The sequence below is a fragment of the Pongo abelii genome, chromosome 10 (assembly GCF_028885655.2).
Source record: "Pongo abelii isolate AG06213 chromosome 10, NHGRI_mPonAbe1-v2.0_pri, whole genome shotgun sequence".
NCBI lineage: Eukaryota > Metazoa > Chordata > Mammalia > Primates > Hominidae > Pongo > Pongo abelii.
In genome coordinates this window covers 76,237,499-76,259,693 of record NC_071995.2, presented here as the reverse complement: position 1 = coordinate 76,259,693, position 22,195 = coordinate 76,237,499, and the positions used below count along the sequence as shown (strand labels likewise).

General features: G+C 35.0%; 1 protein-coding gene across 12 annotated transcripts in view; it reads right to left on the bottom strand.

Annotated features, from left to right (window-relative positions):
• The window catches only part of NAV3 (neuron navigator 3), a 924,032-nt gene that overhangs the window by 143,569 nt on the left and 758,268 nt on the right, over positions 1-22,195 (bottom strand). For all 12 annotated transcript variants that reach the window (XM_024256848.3, XM_063712200.1, XM_024256849.3 and 9 more), the window contains one exon: positions 14,687-14,806. In XM_024256848.3, coding sequence (XP_024112616.2) covers positions 14,687-14,806 — 120 coding nt within the window. The remainder of the gene's footprint in view (positions 1-14,686; positions 14,807-22,195) is intronic.

Sequence of the window (22,195 nt, the reverse complement as noted above, 5' to 3'; positions counted from 1 at the left end):
AGTATCAAGGAGTAAAAACAAATGAACAATATGAAAAAAACTTAAGAAGAAACTTAAGAAATATAGAAAGGTCCATACACATAATTGTATTTTTTCAGAAAATATTTATATAAATTACATATACAACAAATATTAGAAGTCTATCATTTCACTCAACACATTTTCTAAACTCAGAGATGAATTCTTTGATTTTTAGATACAATCCAAAGATACTTTAAGCAGAATTTCTAAAGTAAATTACCATCAGATATCCTAGTATTATACTTTGCTATTTAAATGTATTAATATCTTGGTCAAAATATTTTAAAATTACCACAAGATAGAAAGCCTTGAATTTCTTAAGCAAGTAAAAACAGGTAGCAATATTTTGGATTATATGGCTTTCATACTCAATAAACTTTCCTCCATAATGATTTCAAATGTTTTTTTTTTGAATTATATAGACTTTCATACTCAATATATTTTCCTCATAATGATTTCAAATGTTTTTTTTTTTAGATAATACCCTAGCTACATGCTTTTTATACCTGTGTTTTTTTAAAAAAAAGCTCTCAAAAGAAAGCACGTTATTCATTCATTCACTTACATAAACGTTTATTGAGTACTAATAGTGAATCAGGTCCTGTGCTAGATGCAAAGAATATAAAGTCAGAAAAGACATGAACTAAATACTTTCGAAATAATATGGGAAACATTAAGATGCATATGATGGCAAAATATATATCACATGTATATTTTGTGATGAGAACTGCATTCGATTCCAGGAGTCCCTATCTTTGGGTATGTCATAGGTTTCTGGAAAAGACAGACACAGAGTCCTCAATATAATATGGTGAATTATAAGGTTGACACACAACTAGCGCACAGAGAAAGAGCACTGAGTCTATGAGGTTTTGAGGAGAGTTCAGAGAGAAGGCAACACCTGAAGTGAGTCTTGGAGGATAAATAAGAGATACGAAGGAAACCAGAATTGGTATTCCAGGTTGAGTGTGGGATTTCAGGCATAAGCAATGCCATGGAATAGCAGGTTTTAGGATGGTGGTGGACATCAACAAATAGTTACACATTTTCATATTGTAAACTGTAGCACCAGGCAAACCAAGAGATAAGGCAAGCCTGTGTGCCAGATGCCAGGATGCTCAGATTGGGAAAACAAGAAGGGAGAGAGTAGAGAAAAAGTGCATTGGGAATTCCATAGAGTAAGCATGTTAAGAGGTTAAGTAAAGACTTAGGCTGTGAAGACGCTTCTTTGGCTTCTGTGGTTGTTTCAGGATGTCCTAACCTGTTCATTCCACTTGACTCTTGGGAACCTTGCAGAAGCTTGTTTCTCTTCCACTGGATTTGAACCTTGAATTATATAGGACTGAGAGTGCATTGTTTTAATCAGAGGAGGGCCTCACATTTCATGTTAGTAGTCATGAAAATAATTAATAGATCAATGGCAGGTTAATAAAACTTCAGAGGTAGGCAATAATTATGCTTTGTCTTAAAGCACATTTCTTTCAAAATTGATGACTGTGGACTAGTTTTCCCCAAACCATTTCAGGTAATTAAGCTATAAATCTAAGTCTTTATATCTAAAAATCTCATACTGTCTTTTCACTTAAAAATAAAATTTAAAAAAACCCTTTAGAAATCTTGTGCTAGTCCATCTTTGCTTTGGATGTAAGACTCCATAACCCCCAAATCCTATCTAGGAAAAATACCACAGCCAGGCCAAGAGATAAAGGTAACCAAATACTGTTCTATTCAGCCACATCCAAATTCATAGTAACTATGGACTTCTCAGTTATGCAAACAATACATACTTTTTGTTCTTAAGTCGGTTTTAATACGATTTTCTGTCACAATCTAAAGAGAGCTATTCTTGTAACTGTTAGTTTCATTCATTTTATAAATATAAAAATGAGGCCAGGACAGCTAACTTTCCAGACTCATACAACCAACCAATGGCTTAGATGGGATCATAAACCAGGAATCTAAACTCTAAATCCCCTTTTTATGATTAATTATGTTAAATTATTTCTCACAACACTATGTTTTCTTCATATCTGTACTGCTTACAATGATGTACGGACTTGCAGTCAGTAAGTACGTGACAGATATACGGGGAAAGTAAAGGATCAGTGATAGTCCTTATCAGGTAGACTCACACCAGGTTGCCTGGATTATAGGATCCAAGGAGGGAAAAAAGTTCTTCTCAATATTTAATTAACCTGTGTTCAGCCCTCAATTGTGCAGTGTGTCCCGTCCAGATTACCTTTCTTTTTTTGCTTTTCCCAGAGGAAACTCTCTAGTCTTTTGCTAAGATAGAAAAGAGACAGTTATCTACTATTTCAAGTTGGGTTGGACACCTGGAGGTCTGACCACTTCTTAAAAAGCTTCTGATCCAGTTTCTCCTGTTTTTACTTCATATTCATCCCTACATCTCAAATCAGAATTAGTAGAATGCCGAATGCCAATTGGCATTGGAATACTAATTCTGTCTTGCGTCATATCTTCATTTGTTTGTTTGTTTTGAGACAGAGTTTTGCTCTTGTTGCCCAGGCTGGAGTATAGTGACATGATCTCTGCTCACTGCAACCTCCACCTGCCCCAGCCTCCCGAGTAGCTAAGATTACAGGCACGAGCCACCACGCCTGGCTAATTTTTGTATTTTTAGTAGAGATGGGGGTTTCACCATCTTGGCCAGGCTGGTCTCGAACTCCTGACCCTCAAGTGATCCACCCGCCTTGGCTTCCCAAAGTACTGGGATTACAGGCATAAGACACTGCGCCCGGCTACATCATGTCTTTTACTTATCCTCCAAGACTCACTTCAGGTGTTGTCTTTTCTGTAAACTCTCCTCAAAACTTCACAGGTTCAGTGACCCTCCTCTATGTCCTAGTTGTATGTCAATCTTATAATCTGCGATATTATTTTTGAAGACTCTGTGTCTGTCTTTTCCAGAAGCCTATAAAATATCCAAGAATAGGCACTGTGTTCTACTATTTGATCCTAAAATTCCCAAGCCTTTTTGGGATTCCCGTAGTATAAATTGCCTCCTTCTTGACTTTTCCCACAGTGTTCTCAGTGCTTTTGTGAGCCTGCTAAATCAGTTACAATTCTTCTTCAGTGTTGCCACTTTCATAGCTTTATTGCTATTATTTCCTTTTGTATTCTGGACTTTACAGATTTCTACATTTAAGACATTTTTTCAATAATATATTTGTACAGTTTCAGAAGCAGTGAAGCTAGCATAATATTTGAGTATGAACATATCTCTGCTATAAAATCATCAACTGTTCCAACATATTCCACAAATTCAGTATTAAATTGAAATTTAAACAGCATATCTATTAGTTTTCACTATGATTAACCTGTTCTAGTCACTAGCTTGTGATCAAGAGTGAAGCTGGAAACAATTTCAAAATAATTAAAATATTATTGATGTCATTATTTTTATGCACTTTAAAAAAAAAAAAAAAACTTCACCTGGGTATAAATCCCAGCATCTGGCATTTATTAGTGGTGTAACCTTGAGAAAGTTTTCCAGTCTCTTGTGCATTGCATGCCTCATTTGCAAAAAGGCATTGATTATAGTATCAAACCTAGAAAATTGTTATGGGAATTAAATTAATTCGCACGTGTGAAGTACTTAGCAATATATGTGGCACCAACCAAACATTCAATAAGGGAACTATTATTATAAATAATTTTATTTTTACCTAGCAAATATTTGAACAGTCAGGTAGATATGGCTAGTCCAAGGTGTCTGACGTTAGAGTAAAATTGATAGAGTTTTGTTCTGTAAAAAAGTAAGGAACTCCTGGATATTTAATTAAGCTTCATAAAGAAGCATAGTTTCAGTAAAAAGGTTTTATTATCTATCTTGTCAGCAGGAAAACCTAACTGACAAAATATTTCAAAATTACAACAAACTATAATTCATGATAGTTTACAAATACATACTTGAAATTAAAAATATAAAAATTGTAAATCTTTATCTCATCAAATGAGTATAGAAAAATACCAAATGTGTATGTATATGTATACATACACATATACCCACACAAACATGCACACACAGATATGTGAGGCATTTCCTTCTAGTAAGTTCAAAATTTGATCTTTTTAGAAAATAAATTCATGAATATAGTCATACAACCAGATCAGATAGGATTCTGTTAATTGTTCTGCAAATAAATCAGAAATGTGATGAATGTCTTAAATTTAATGGTTTATTGCACTAGCTCTTTAGATATGTAATTTATTCCACATAATAGAAGGACATGCAATCATTAAAAATCATATTCAAAAATAATATCTAATACTACACAGTATTATTTATTATATAAATACAGTGAAGAAAGCAGGGTACTATCCTATATATGTGATGTAACCCAAACTATGTAAATAGAAAGGGTAAAGAAGCCTAGGAGGAAATATCTTAATGCAATATTCTTAGTTGTCTTTGGGATGAGAAGATTATAGATTCTTTTTAGATTCTTCTTCACACTTTTGTATACTCTGTGAATTTTCATTAATAAGCCTAGAAAGGTTTTATAATAAAAAACGATTTAGTTTAGAAAATAAGCACTCGTTTATAATGAAAACACTGTCATTTACAACTTATCCTAAAAAAACATATGGGAGCTCTGGTAAGGCTTTAAAAAAAACCAAGCTTATTGCAAATAACTTTAACTATTTCAAATGCAAATTAAGTCAAGCAAGAAAAAAATATAAATGGAACCCATATGCCTCTAATAAATAAGTCCACGCCACCCACTCTATGCAGCCGGAGTGAGGAAGACGCAGAATTTATCAGCTGCCAGCCAAACGCCTTCAATTTAATGATCCCAAGTTGAAAATCTGAACCATTAGTTAGCTTATTAAAAAAAAAAAGAATTCATGCCTAGTTCTTGAAAGAGAAATAACAAAGTGTTTCATGTATAGATGTAACTTCTTAAATAAAATTAACCATTTAATTAGCTAGGATATCTCTCATCATGAAAAGTAATAACATGTAATATAAAAGGACCAAAATTCCTTTTTCCCTCATATAAGTGCTCTTTTAGCATTTTTCATTTTATAAGCCAAACATGTTTCTCCCTCTTCCATTTTTCTATTTCCTGAGCCTGTTAGAAATAGATATTTCAATAAGAACTAGATTTCAAGACAATGACAGATTTATATATTACATACATTATATATAAAATATATGTATTATATACATATATGTATTATAAATAATGTATATGTAATTATATATATAATTATATATTATATATAATATATACAAAAGAACAAAACACTGCCAAATTGCTTTATTGATATCAGCAGCTAACTAGCTTTTTAGAGGCTCTCACACATGTGAAATGACTGTTCTGTCATCTGTGCTTTAAGATCTATTGACAACCTGCAATAGAAACAGATACCATTATACACTGAATTAATTTACCAACTTTATTGAAGCTAGATTTTAAAAAAACTATTTACAGTGTAGATATGTTTAGGTCAAAATGGAAAAATTAAATAATTTACAAAGCCAAAATATTTCATCCAGGCATGATAAAAACCTTTATCTAAATTAATAATTTTATGAATAATACTTAAAACATAAGATCTAAATTCAAATTCTGCAATTATTATTTATTAAGAAAGTATCTATGGGTAAGCTACTTGATGTAAGAATTATTTGCCTCAATGGTAGTAATAAAACCTACTTTATAGGGCTATTGTAAAGATAAAGTAAAATAATGTATTTAAGTAATATGGTATGTTAGCTACACACACTAGGTCCTCAATACTTATGTCTATTATAGCTATTTTTATTATAACAAATTTGACTACTCTTCCTCCTCTTTGTTCTCCTCCTTTTCCTCCTCCTGTTCCTCCTCTTCCTCCTCCTCTATTCTCCTGCTTTCCTCCCCTTCTTCTTCCTCTTTTCTTCTTCTCAATATCTTTACCATCCTCATAAGATTCATTAGTAAATTCTATTATAAGCAGATAAGATAAAAAATATACATGAATAAGAGTCCTGGGAACCATCTCTTGTATTGGGAGAATCATTCTATAATGGTAAAGTTAAAAATTGATCAAGTTTAATGTCAAGATGAGTCTCATAAAAAAATAGCATTTAGAGCTACAATCTACAACTTGGGCTAGTTGTAGTGTCGAAGCATCTTTTGAATTTCAATAGAAATTGAGATTTAACAATCCCTATTCTAATGCTCTTCTAATATAAGACTCTTGAGTAAAAAGCCCAGGATTGAGCACAGTGATTGGCAGAGAGTAGGTTCTCAACATGTGGATGTGGTATGAATTAATTCCCTAAGGGGCATTATAAAAAAGTACTGGAAGCCTCTGAGGTTATTCACAATGGGCACAGTTAATTTTAAGATTTGAAGAGAAGTCCAGAACCTGTTCTTATTCTTGCAGTCATGAGCAGAATGGCAAAGGGAATTTGAGAGGGCATCAATAACAATTTTTCCACGTCCCTATTATTTTGCATTGGTCTCTCCCTACTTAGAGTAAAGAAATGTGGGCAAAAAAGGCAGGCCATCTGATTATAAAATGAAGTAATTATATTTACTTTGTCTCTTTCCATCTCAGCCTGTTAATCTTTATTGCGTTTGCTTTTAATTACTATGGAGAGCCAGTAAGCTAATGAAGGAAATAATTAAGACATGGGAATATACTAATTCTGTGATTGTACTGGAACAAATCAACATGGATAAAATGAATTATTTACACACACTAGTGACAAGCATCATGAGTCTGATCCCGGAGATATCTGCTTGGTGGCTTAGGAAAAATCTCTGTTGCCTTTACTTTTCCTAGTTGGAAAAGGCTTGGAAATCATAAAGGTCTCCCACCCTTTTAACTGATGCCCCCATGATTTCATGAGAACTGGCATGATGCCCTTTGTCATGGCAATGTAATTTTCTGCACATTGCTAACAATTGCAGACTTAGATATTTAGTGTTAACTATGTATTTAGATTTGAACTTAGGCTTGCTTCAATATATGATGAGTTACAATGGCAACCTCAGAGTCATATAAAATCATGACAATCTTTAATGCCTTTTGGAAACTGATTTCAGCATCTGGATTATAGTTTCACAAATCAAAACAATCCATCAAGTAGTACAATACAAAAATAATTTCTATGATGTATTATGCTTGTATGCTTTCAATAAAAGCATAATTATATATGAAAATAGTATAAATGTGAAGTTATACTGATCAGTTTATAATTAAAATTAGCAATCACTATATTTAGGAATATAGTTTAGATAACAATGTGACAGAAAACCCAAAATATAGCTCGGAAAGGTATCTTCATTACTACAAGTTGTAGAATTTTGTTCATATTCAACATAATATATGGTATCTGGAGCTTTGCCTTTCTCTCCTTTGAGATTCATTTTGCCATTATATTGACTGAATAGCTACCTGGATGAATCATCTATATAACCTAATTTTGACTTCTATTATCATTCTGCTTCAGCAACCCAGGTTATAGCTTGCAATTTGTTCAACCAGTCAGTAAATCTCTACCTCTCAAATGTGAAATTTATTATTATTTTATTTTATTTTGTGGTAAAAACCTTCTAATCAACCTCTTTGATCCCCTTCCTTTCATTAAACATGCTCAGAGACTTCAAGGTAATGTTTTCAGAAGCCTTTATCAAGGTGCCAGGAGATTTGTGTCTGAAGAGGGCCTGATTGCTGGCTCATAGGCAGCTGACTTTTTGATGTAACCTCATATGGCAGAAGAGGCTAAGCGGCACTTGCTAGTGGCTTCGTTTCTAAGGGCACTAATAGCATTCATGAGAGCTCCACTCTTGTGATCCAATCACTTCCCAAAGACCTTACCTCCAAATTTCATCACAAGGGGGACTAGGTTTTAACATATGAATTGTGGAAAGGAGATACATGTTAAGTCTACAGCAGTTCTATAATCTTTTTCCAGATTCTTCTATCTTCCTTAAGACTTATGACCTTATTTTGTCTTGGAATTCACTCTCTGTACCAGATCAAATTCCTTTCTCCCCAAAACAAAACAGAGCAAATCAGCAATAATCTTCATCCGGTCCCTTTTGTTGACTTCTATCTGATCTCTCTCCTTACCTTTCCTGCAACTTTCCTGAAGATCTCCCTTCATTGTTTCAACCTCCTAACTTCCTCACCTTTTCATAACCTAGCATGCTCCTTCAGTATTTCATTGAAACTAACTTTGATAAAGCCACTGATAAGAAACTAGCTGCCAGTTGTCAAACATCACTTATCCATGGAATTGGACAGTATTGCATATTTCCTCTTCTCTCCATTTCAAAAAATATCAGCTAACCCTGGTTGTCCTTTGATCTTTGTGTTAAAGCTGATTTCTCTGTCTCTCCAAGGGTTATTCTTCCTTTATTCACTCTTTCAATGCTAAGAATTCATTCTCAGGGCTTGTTTTCTTACTGTACATCTGAGATACAAATGTTCCTAGTCTGCACAGTGCAGAGTCACAGGGTGGTTTAAACAAAATTTAATTCATTACTGTCATAATCAGCCTCAGGCAGGCAGGAGGCCAGCTCCACTGAGTAATGCTATGGCTGGGAAGCTGACTTTAGATTCGTGCTGTCTTGCACTAAAATCTCCAAAAAGAGCTCAGATAGTTTTGCCACAGTTACCTCACCTGCTGGGCAGGCTTCTCATGACTGGTGGAATTTTCACTCTGCACAGGTGGTATCATCACCAGCTCTATCTCGGTGAGAAACTTCAAGGAACTAGGACAGTTACAGGACCATGAGTGCAATCTTCACTCTCTCCTGCTTTATATAACTATGTCTGTGAATTTCTAGATTTTTCTCCCACTGAAGAAAGTTTTTTGTCTTTAACTGTATCTATTGATCTTACGTATCTGTTAGGAGAATTCTAATACTTAAAAATTGGGAAACTTCTCATTAGAGTCCAGACTCTTGGCTTCACTTGAAAAAAAAAAAAAAATGGTTTGGCAATCCCTGGTTCTCTTTTCCACATTTATGTATTTCCAAAGGCAGCAATTTACAATATAAATATGCATATATACAATCTAGAGCTTGTATACGAGCTAATTTTGTATACACTCGTATATACGATCTAGATTATATATAAGATTATTATACATACTAATAGTTTAATCCAGCACATATATAGTAACTGACCTTATATCCCCAGGACATATCCACCTGGGAGTTACACAGGGTTATGAATTGAATTATGTCTCCATCCCCTAATTTATATAAATTGTTAACCTGCAATGTGACTGCATTTGGAAACAGGACTTTTACAGAGGTAATTGAGGTTAAATTAATACATAAGGGTGGAATCCTAATCTAATAGCACTGGTGTCCTTATAAGAAGAGAGAGGGACACCAAAGACCTCTCTCTATATAGACAGGCAGAGAGACAGACAGACAGACAGATAGATAGATAGATCTCTCCAGGAGCACAGAGGAAAGGCCATGTGAGAATACAGCATGAAATCCACTCTCTGGAAGTCAGGAAGAGTTCTCATCAAAAAACAAATTTGCTGACACCTTGATCATAAACTTCTAGCCTCCAGAACTGTGAAAAACTAAATGTCTATTGTTTAAGCCACTCAGTCTGTGGTATTTAGTTATGACAGCCAAGGATTATCATACACATAGACAAAACCCAAGTTCCTCTAGAAATAGATGGTGTCCCCAGCCCCCTTCCCCACTGCCATTTTTAAGTTAGGTGCTCATCTAATTTATTTTAGTCACTTTCTAAGCACTCTACCTGTCTTTATCTCATCCCTCTTCAATATTCTTACATTGCTATGAGAGTTCCTTTTAAAATACAATGATTATAGCATGTGCTCTTGCCTTGAAGTGAAATAAAACTAATTAAACTTAGTAAAATAGCTCCTTATCACCTATAGGTCCAAACACCCTAGTATGGCCCCCGGGTCCTTTGTCTCTTGCCTCCTTGTCCACATTCCCAGTGCACTTCAGAATCCCATTACTGGTTCCTCACACCAAACTCTTCTATGACTTTATGCTCTCACTCCCCACATTCCTTCTGATTTCTCCCAGGCTGGATGTCAAAAAGTTGTATGCTTTCTTTAAGACCCTGCTTAAATGCTACTGTGTTTTGAAGTCTTTCCTTTATACTCCCAGGTAGGAGTAACTGTTTTTCTTTGGTGCTTCTAAGGCACGTTGTATAGACATCTATTATGAGGGGCCTTTGTTTACATTACTCTCTCTTACCATTAAACTGAGGAACATTCACCCATACTGTTTTATTTTATTTTTACCCAAGGTACTATTATGATGACAGGCACTTAGGAAGTAATCATATATTTGTTTATAAAATATTTGTGATTGTTAGCATAGAAGCTAGAGTAAGAACAATAATAGGAGTTAATAAAGGTCAAAACCACAATCATCCTGCAGTCCCCAAAAATGTACCTTTTAAACATAGCCCAACACAATGTATAAAACCCACATATTTAACTGCCTGCTATAAATGTATCTGTGAAGTTGCTGGAGAGTCTCCAACATATCTGCAAGGATTATACCCATTCTGTAATTTTTTTTTTAGTCAAGTAAATACAGAAATGGGGTTGGTGTTGGATTGATATGGAAAGTAAATGAACTGCCATATCTTTAAGCAATAAAATATTTAAAATACACTACAGATGGCTGCTGAAAGTCCTCATTTTTCCTTTGGGGCCTTTTTAATGTGCTGGTAAGAGGAATTCAGTTGTTCTCTATTGTCCATCACATTTTAACCAGAAGTTGATCAAAGGGAAACTATAGCCTTCACTATAACAATACAAACAATTCAAGTCCATTGCTATCCTAGCTAGCTGGCTGGCTGCCATTGTGCCATGACTCTGCTTTTGCACTTACACAGCTTTTAGAAAGAATAACTAAGAAAAAAAATGCTGTGGATTTTTTTTTCTTTTGGCTTTTAAGCTTTCTTGTCAGTGAACTATTGCAAGCCTTATTATTTACCCATTTACTATAATGAATCAATCACTAATATGTTTCATATTATTTAAAAGATCTTTGGCAAAAGTAGTTGGGAACCACAAAATAGGAAGTAAAAGACCTGAATCCTTGTACTATTAGCTGCATGATTCTGGGTAAATAAATATTTCTGAGTTTCTGTTATTATATTGGCGAAGTGAAGGCATTCAACTAAAGCAACATTTCTTAAAATGCTACAGGAACAAGTTAATTATTATCATAAGAGAAAAAAGTGAAGGAATCAGTGATGAAAAAGCTCATGGAGCACTGAATTAAATACAATTAAGAAGATGTTACTTTGAACCTCAAGACTTCTCTGTACCTTTGATATGTTAATATCCATCATTACTCTCTAAGAACAGATATGATATTCAGTTTTTTCAAATGTACACAACCCCAGAAAACTATTTTTGACTTACAATATCTACTATTGCCTCATGACACAAGAAACACTGGAAAAGTCCAAACTGTATGACATCTGAAAGGTCTTTTAAAAAATGGTATAAAAACTTTTTGATATGTATAATCGTTTTCTTTTTAAACTCACATTTCTATATGTTATAAGCTGATATGGTTATTTCCACAATTTATCTGATATATTTATTGAGTTCCTACAGTATGCTAGCTACTGGTGATAAAAAGATGGATTAGTTATTATTCTACATTTAACTGTTTCGTGTTCTATGAGTGAAATAGACATGTAAACATGTAATTACTTATGTGACTGTATAACAGAAAAATCAATGGCATGCTGCAGGAGCAGAGAGAAGATATGCTTTGAAAATAATCTGAAAAATTGCTATGAAAGACTTTTTGGCCTTTAAAATATGATTTGCTATGTTGTATGGACATAGTTTTTAGTAGAATAAAATTTCCCCAGTTGACATTTTCTGCAATTGTCTTCTAATTCCTACTATGTCAAATTTAAGGTGCCAGAATTAAAAGGTTAAGACAAATAGACAGGAAACATGTTTTTATATGATCTCAATTACAGTAATTTTTTTTTAGTAAACACGAAAAAAGTAACATCTTATATCTGTTCTTGCCTATCCTACTTGAAATGGATAACAGAATTTAGAAAATTTTTTGAAACAATTTTTCATAGAAGGATTTTAAATTAACTGAGAGAGTCATAAAACTACAACATTTAAGACCATGTATTTTAAAATGATATACATCCTGAGTCACTTCCTGAATATAAGATTTTAAAAGACCTTCAGACTTATCTGTAATGTTTTTAAAAACCTTCTATCTCTGCTAATAGGAGGATTTATACTATGACCTTATTGCAATTTAATTTATGAAAGCAGTTCATGTTAAAATTATTCTTTTAAAAACCACTTATATAATTCTCAAAAACTGCATCTACCAAACTGGACCAATTTATTTCAGGTATAACAAGTCATTATTTGATCTAATTTAAAAATTAGTGCCATCAGTGTATTCTAACATATCATTATTCTCATTATCTTGACAGAACACAGCTAATAGGATAAATAAGAACTATGAAATGTCATTTTTAATGTTTAAATATTTATGCTAGGTGTACATGTGTTTGTAGGCCTGGCATCTATTTGTTCAACTTAATATAGTGATGCTTGAACTTAAGAATCACCTTGAGGGCTAGTTAAAGCTCAGATTACCAGGCCTTACCTTGAGATATTCGAATTCAGTAAGTCTTGGATGAAGCTGAGAATCTTTCTTTCTATGAAGTTTCAGTGGCTGCTGCTGCTGCTACTGGTCCAGGTACCACACTTTAAGAGGCACTGTTTTCACAGGTCCCAATTTATTAGATACCTATCTAGGTCTTTATGTTGTTCTGAGTTCCTCTGCCAGAGCCCAATCTGGGGCCCTGATGGAGCAAGGAGAGTTGATTATCCGACTGTCCCCAAACCAAAGTCACCTTGTGTTCATTTCTTGGTTCTGCCATCACAACCTCCTTTACCAAAAACTAGCAGATATTCCCTCCCATGACGTTTTCTACTTTCAGCTAACAATAATAGAATAATAGGTCATTAGTTTCAAAACGTGGCCCACACTTTGGGATTCTTTCCCTCTTATCACTCTCTCCTATTTTTCACATAACTCATTTTTCTCTTTCATAACATCCTTGTAGTACCTTGGTCCTTTCCAGAGCTCATTTGCCACTCTATTTAATTAGATGCGATTGCCAGCCTATGTGACTATATTGCCTAAATAATAAATAGCCTATATTCATTAATTTGTTCATTCACTCCACAAACATTTGTTAAAACTCAACACGTAAAGAATATGACAAAAATTCTGCACTCATGGACTTACATTACAGGTGGGGAGATGCTTCACACACACACATGCTTCACACCCACACCCACACCCACACCCACACACACAAGTATATAGGCTAGGAGAGTAGGATACAGACAGGGTGGGAGCTGAGACTGTTCTAACCACTATGAGTCAGGATATCAACAGCCTGTGGGTAAGGAGAAACTGAAGACTAACATTAGAATTCCCTGGGGATCTAGCCTTTGGAGTTGACTGTACGAAAATGCACAATGAATTGTATACAGTTCCTATTTCAGAATGTGAGTACATTGCACCTTAACCTTTTGTCTTCTCATAAATGCTGAATTAAACAACCACTCTAGGTATTTAGATATAATAATTCTGAAAACATGCAATCCCTTCCTGCTCAACAAAGTCAAAATTCTGAGTGAAGAGGGAGCAAAATCAGGCCAGAATGTATATTATAACATTATCTTACCAAAGCAATGTTCTTAAACAGTGATGATTCTGATAAATCAGCAGAGCAATTTCCAGCAAAACAATTAGTTCATAACACACACACACACACACGTCTTTAAGAAATTTGAGGCAATAAAGAAGCAAAAATAAGCCTAAAGTAAGAGTTTTTCTGTTTACAACACCTTCAAGAAAAGCATCAAGCTTATTATACTAGATGATTTGAAATATATTTTAATATTTATATCATTAGCTTCCAGGTAAATCTGAGGATATCTGAACTGAATGAAATTTATTAACCAGAGTTTCTTTCTAACAAGGAAAATAAGTCTATGTTTATAATTTTGCTTTTATAGATATTAACATTTGCAACTATGTTACCTGAAATTTAAAAAAAAAAATATCCCCAGCCACACATTTATTTTCGGTATTACAGAGCTAAAATGGCCTTGTAAAGAAAATCATCTTAGTTTTAAAAATATCCCCAAATAGGCCGGGCACAGTGGCTCATGCCTGTAATCCCAGCACTTTGGGAGGCCGAGGCGGGTGGATCACAAGGTCAAGAGATGGAGACCATCCTGACCAACATGGTAAAACTCCATCTCTACTAAAAATACAAAAATTAGCTGGGCATGGTGGTGCGTGCCTGGAGTCCCAGCTACTCAGGAGGCTGAGGCAGGAGAATCACTTGAACCCGGGAGACAGAGGTTGCAGTGAGCTGAGATTGCACCATTGCACTCCAGCCTGGTGACAGAGCAAGACTGTCTCACACACACAAAAAAAACCGAAAACAAACAAACAAAAAACCCTAAATAATTATTTATCAAAATAAAATAATTTATCAAAATAAAAAGTCCTTTGATTTACACTGTTTAATAGGAGTTTTCTCTTATTTTCTTATTTATAAAATTGCTTCATGCATGCCTCGCCATCATATATGCTGATAGCATTACCTGTCTGCATCCACTGTCACATCGTGAACCCCTCTCTGGATGACGTCCCGGGAAGTTGCTGTGTCTGGTATTCGGTTCAGACTTCTAGTATATAGGTTAAGTCCTCCATCTGTCATGTACCTGAAAAGAAATGTCTAATTAATCCACAGAAAATTAAATCAACTCAACTGTACAATTTAACTTAATAAACAGTGTCCACAATTTTCAATAATTACTCAAATATATTCTATTATCTTGTTTTTTTTTCTGTATAAACATTCTACTCACCAGGGATAATTAAAATATTTTTTCAAGTTTACTAGGAAATCAGTATTTCCTAGTATTTGTATCAATATTTCCTAGTAGTAGTTACTGCAACAAGTAACTAGCCTATCATAGAACCTATTTTTCTCTTTTGTTATTAATATTATGAATAGGCTTGCAGATAATATAACTCTTAAGAAATTAAAAGAAAGAAAATTTCATTTTTGAAATACTGTTTTTGAAGAGGTCATAGGAGTAATGGATCAAAACCTAAACTTCCACCATATCTGCCATCTTCCTAGAATTCTATGTTTTTATATTTAATATCTCATATCAGCTGCTGTCACTGCACTGTCACAATTAGCTGTGTCCCCACCCAAATCTCACCCTGAATTGTAATAATCCCCATGTGTCAAGGGAGGGGCCAGATAGAGATAACTGAATAATGGGGGTAGTTTTCCCCATATTGTTCTCATGGTAGTAAGTCTCACGAGATCTGATGGTTTTATAAATGAGAGTTCCCTTGCACAAGCTCTCTTGCCTGCGGTGTGCCATGTAATATGTCCCTTGCTTTTCCACTATGATTGTGAAGCCTCCCCAGCCATGTGAAACTGTGAGTCAATTAAACCTCTTTCCTTTATAAATCACCCAGTCTCAAATATGTCTTTATTAGCAGAGTGAGAACACACTAATATAGCCATCTTCCTAGAATTCTATGTTTTTATATTTAATATCTCATATCAGCTGCTGTCTGTCACAATTAGCTAATTTGTAATTGCATGCACACACAGAGAATCTAAAGTGATCCTCACCACTCCCTTAAACAAACTCCAGTTCAGCATCTTCCTTTAGAGTGGCATAGATAACATTAAAAAATGCCCCTTACATTAAATGTGCTAGCTACAAAATCCATGCTGATAACAAATGATTGCTGTGAATCTTTTTTTAAATGATTGTTTGGAAAAAAATCAGGCACCTAGGAGAGAAACCCTTACATGTAGACATGCAGACAGTTTCCTAAGGTCAGTGTGTAAGGATGGTTGAGTGTAGACTGGAGCCAGACCGCTTAGGTCCAACTACAGTGCTGCTACTTACTAGCTGTGTGGGCTCAGGTAAGTCACTTAAACAAGCTATGTTTAAATTGCTTCATCTGTAAAATGGAGACAGCAATGATATGCCCACTTCTTGCAGTGATGGTGAGCTACCAACGAGTTAATATATATATAACATGCATACAGCATTGTCTAGCACATTGTAAGTAATATATAAATACTGACTATCTTTAAAAATACTAGCTATTTCATGCATTAGAGTTTCTAGAGTCACTAAAATAGCTCATATCTTGAATATGAAATTAGAGGAAGCATTAAGATTAGGAATCTCTGGTGCAAAAGATGGATCTTTTTGTCACAACTCAAGTAACTCTGACCTTTCGCACACGGTTATGCATACTTCAGTCATCACAAAGTTTACTAAATGAGAATTGAGGGAGGATCAAGGCAGAAGCAGGATTAAAGTATATCTACCCCTCAGTCCTGTGCCTTATTTTTAATTTTTACTCCACAGAATTCTTAGATTAGTTTGTGTTTGGTCACGTGACTTAAAGTAGAATTTTAGGTTATATTCTTGGCCCAACTATTTATTACTGTGACACCTGAAGATAACTTCAATTTCCACTCAATTAAAATATGTAACTTATATCCCAGTTTTCCAGGGTGTTTTTAACTTCGTAAATAGAGACTTTTCAAAGAGGTTCATTATGAGTAAGAGGCCTTTCTCTGATTAATTCCTAATTACTGACAGATTCATATCCCCCAGTGTTTAAAGTAAATTCAAAAAGAGGAGAAAGAGATAAGCCTTCACATGCTTCAAGAAATTTTGAATTCTCAGAATGCTGATTAACTAACTTTCCAAGTTACACCTAGAGTACATGGAAAAAATGAAACTTTATTCCCATTTAAATGACTTCTTGACATTCTTCGTGGTTACATGAGAAAATCCTAAATTAAACATCTTCATTCATTACTACCTTATTGAGCCTTTTGTTCCTTTAATCTTTAAAACATATTTTTAAACATTTTGAAAAGAGAATTAACTTTATGATTCAACTTTTTCATGACTCGTAGCATAAATACTTTTTTTTTTTTTTTTTTTTTTGAGATAGAGTCTCACTCTGTTACCCAGGCTGGGGTGTAGTGGTGAGATCTCAGCTCACTGCAACCTCTGCTTCCTGGGTTCAAGCAATTCTCCTGCCTCAGCTTACCAAGTAGCTGGGATTACTGGTGTGCACCACCACACCCAGCTAATTTTTGTATTTTTAGTAGAGATGAGGTTTCACCATGTTGGCCAAGCTGGTCTCGAACTCCTGACTTAAGGTGATCCATCTGCCTCAGCCTCCCAAAGTGCTGGGATTACATGCATGAGCCACCATACCTGGCCAGCATAAATACTTCTAAGCCCCCTTTTCTTAAAGAAACACCATCAAATTAAACTTTTTCTAGGATATCTCCAGCCCTCTTGTCTTCTCACGTTTTAATTCTAGGCTGAGATTTTGGGGCTGCCTCCTACGTAGGCCAGCAAGGGCTTACTGCATAAGCTGATGAGCAATAAGTCCAGCACATCCTGGGTATCCTTGCACAATCACCCTTGAGCTGAGACCAGCCCCATCATCTGCTGATCAGATCTTAGCATCTTCCGCACAGGTAAGAGAACTGAGTCATGACTTAAATTTCAGTGTCTTGTACTCTAACATAGGAAAGAACAAATGTATGTGAGTAAACAGGGGAAGTTTTATGTAGGATTTGGGGTATTTTTACTTGTCAACGTAAGACATGTAGACCTTCAATGCATATTTAAATGGACTCATTTGTGAGACTATCCAAGACTTTTTTGAAAGATGTTAGGGAACAAAAATAGAGGAAACAAGAAGTCTGAATCATGTTTTAAATGAAGCAGAAACAAATAAGAAGGACAAAGTCTACAACAGCATTTTTTTAAAAATTAGTGAGTTCAGCAGAGACTAGCCAGACATCATCAAACCAATTTCCCTCTCCTCCTGGGCACACAGCAGAACCATACAACCTAGTCTCTTTTACAGTCAGATGTGGTCATGCGGCTGTTCTAGACAAATGAATGTAGGCAGAACTCATATGCATGACTTCCAGGCGTGATACACACAAAATCTTCTCACACCCCGATTCTTCCCCTCTTTTGCCGTTTGCCTGTTGAATATCAATGCCTAGGGTAACACTGGAAATCTGGCTGGGTAACAACAGAATTACCATCCATCTTATTCTCTGAACGACTACATGGAGTGCATTCCCCAAGTGAATATCAGAAACATCAGCGAGGGTATTATGTGAAGAACAAATTAGCTTCTTTGTGTAAAGTTACTGAGATTTTGAGATTTCTCTGTTTTAGAAATTAATGTTAACTAACATAGTTAACATATTATGCATGCATTCTTGCATATATTGCATGTATTCTTGCAAAATATAAAATGCTCCTGAGTACAATATGCCTGTAACATATATTATTATATGCAGAATTCATTTGTTAAAAAACATTTAAAACAACTACTTATTTAAGAGACCCAGCCATCCCATTACTGGGTATATACCCAAAGGACTATAAATCATGCTGCTATAAAGACACATGCACACGTATGTTTATTGTGGCACTATTCACAATAGCAAAGACTTGGAACCAACCCCAATGTCCAACAATGATAGACTGGATTAAGAAAATGTGGCACATATACACCATGGAATGCTATGCAGCCATAAAAAATGATGACTTCATGTCCTTTGTAGGGACATGGATGAAATTGGAAATCATCATTCTCAGTAAACTATCACAAGAACAAAAAACCAAACACCGCATGTTCTCACTCATAGGTGGGAATTGAACAATGAGAACACATGGACACAGGAAGAGGAACAACACACTCTGGGGACTGTTGTGGGGTGGGGGGAGGGGGGAGGGATAGCATTAGGAGATATACCTAATGCTAAATGACGAGTTAATGGGTACAGTACACCAGCATGGCACATGTATACATATGTAACTAACCTGCACATTGTGCACATGTACCCTAAAACTTAAAGTATAATAATAATAAAATAAAAAAGAATACTTCTCTGTGTGTATATATGTATATATACACATATGTGTGCATATTACAATTAATTTACTGAATAACTGGACTGCTACAAAAATATGAAAACACCATCATGTGAGTGAGTCACACGTGGGCACGTACTATGTCTATATTATTCACTGAATGCACAGTGCCTGAAATGTTGCTTGACACATAGGATGAACTCGACAAATATTTTTAATAGACATATACATGTATACATACATATATACATAATTCAGTTTATGATCCCTGTTCTTTCCATATTCTTTTCCCAGGAGCCTTAATGCCTCCCACAATTCTGGCTCTCTTTTATTGAGATGAAATACAATAGATCTCTATCCTGGACAAACAATCTTCATATCCCACTGTCTCCAGCTCTAGATCTCTATTTCTAAATTCATCATCTCTCTCCCTGCTTTCTCATTAAAAAATCCTCTCTGTCTCGCTCTCTCTCTTTCTCTCTCTGCCGATTTTCTCTAATGGTATAATTTTCCATCTCCTGTGCTTATGATATAGATATCTTAATTCTTGTCTGCCTTATGCCCTCATGGGTAGTCCATCTCTGGTTCTATAAACTTTTCCTTTGCAGTGCTTCCCATATCAATTATTTTCCTAATTTTATCCCTACAAATGCCACTACCATATTTCTAATCTTATGAGCTTGAGCCAGAGCTCTTGCACTAGTTCCTTAAATTGAACCCCCGAGTTTCTCCCCTGAATTCGCTTTGCATATTTCCCATAAAGTGGCCTTCAAAAGCCATCACCATCCTCACGCCATGTTCTATGACTATTTAGTAATCTCTAAGATACAGTATTTTACATAGCTTATAGTGTAGTTTAAACTTCTTAGCATAATGATGTTAAGGTCTGTCAAAATAGTGCCTATCTCTAAAACATTACCTTTAAATATTCATGTTCCATGACTCTCAGTTAAGAGAAAAATCATCAATATCATCTAATCCACTGTCCCTTTGATTCTGAAAAGCACATATTATGCAAGCTTACTGAATAATTTATACCTTCTATGTTTGTACTTTTCTTATATATGTATTTTAAATACATCTCCTTTGTCTATAGCTTTTAAATCAGAAAAAAGAACTAAAATGTTTCTTTTTCTTATTCACTCCTTTCTATTTCATGTGAGGGTTTAGTACTTTCTCCTCATTCTGAACTCTTAGCTCAATTTTTATCCCTATAAGCCTTTTGAAATTCCCAACATATTGCATTGTAGATGTCCCTTGATTTCTTATTCAAACTGCTCCCAAGATATGCTGTCACTCTCCAGATAAACATTCTACATGAGTGTGAGTATATATAGTCAATCATCATTATTCACAAATTCTATATTCGTGAAGTTGCCTACTTGCTAAAATTTATATGTAGCCACAAAATCTAAACTCATAGCACTTTCACAGCCATTCATGGATATGAACAGAACAGTGAAAAAAAATGAGTCTCAGACGTTTCCAGCTAAGGCTAAACAAAGTGATACTCTGCCTTCTTGTATCAGCTCTAATATCACAACAAATGTTCTTCTATGGCCTATTTAGTGCCACGTTTTCCACATTTTTTGTGTTTTTATGCTGAGAATTGTGCTGTTTAAAATGGTCCCCAAACTTGGTGCTGAAGTATCATATTATGTTCCTAATTGCAAGAAGTCTTCAATGCGTCTCACAGAGAAAATATGCACTAGATAAGCTTCATTCCGGCCTGAGTTATAGTGCTGTTGGCTGTGAGTTCCATGTGAATGAATCAATAGTATGTATTAAATAAGGTGTCTTCAAAGAGAGACACACTTAAAGCAAGTTTATGTATTGATCAGTTGACAAAAATATTGTGGCCAAATGCTCACAGGAACCAAAACCTATATCTCTACTGGGGCAATAGTTCAGTATTCACTAATGCAGTGTTTGTGGTGACTTCATAGAAGAGAAGTATCATGAATAATGATACTGAGTACACATAGGTATATATACATACATACACATACATACACACACGTATACATACATACATACATACATATTTATTTAATATATATATATATATATATTTAGACAGAGTTTCACTCTGTCACCCAGGCTGGAGTGGTGCAGTGGTGCAATCTCAGCTCACTGCAACTTCTGCCTCCTGGTTTCAGGTGGTTCTCCTGCCTCAGCCTCCCAAGTAGCTGGGAATACAGGCAAACGCCACCATGCCTGGCTAACTTTTTTAGTAGAGGTGGGTTTTTGCCATGTTGGACAGGCTGGTCTTGAACTCCTGACCTCAGGTGATCCATCTGCCTTGGCTTCCCAAAGTGCTGGGATTACAGGCATGAGCCACCGTGCCCAGCCTTTGTATATATATCTTTATATATATTATATGGGTATACTTATGTATATAATTAGCCATACAAATATATTTGAATAGTGAATATAAAATTGAATTCACACATACGTCCACATTTAAGGAGATTGAGAAAAAAAAGAGAAGAGGGGATAGAGTGGAAAAATGGAGAAGAAAGAAGAGAGAGATCAGAGAAAGAGTGTGCCTTAGACACTCTTGCTTTGCCATTATGTTTTCTGAACTGGGCATTGCCTCCTAGGCTATGTTAAATACATACAAAAATGATAATTATAACTAACAACAACCAAAAATTGGTATGGTTATTAATGATAATAAATGTAATAGTGATGATAAAGAGGAAGATGATAAATTTATTGAGTGCTTGTATCATGTCAAGCATTGTGCAAACTAAAATTTGTGGATGATCCTAACAACTTCATGAAGATGGTACAATTTTATCCTTATTCTAGATGACAAAAAGTAATTTGGATACGTTAGGTTCCCAAGGGGTCCACAGATAGTGAATGGGAGAGATTCAAACTAGGCGCTCTGAATCCAGTGGCAACTGAACAACAACCTATCTTAATTAATCATAATTAGCCTCTATAATCTAAATTTTTAGAAAGTCAGGTAGGGTGGATACCAGGAATGGACTAGTAGGTATCAGGATATCAGAGCAAAGCTATAAATCTAATCAAAAGCTATTTTGTACTCTTTTTTAGGTCATGTCACCATTCAAACATCAGCTTTTCATGAATGAAGTCAGGAAGGGTCACTTATATAGAATTATTTCCTTCATG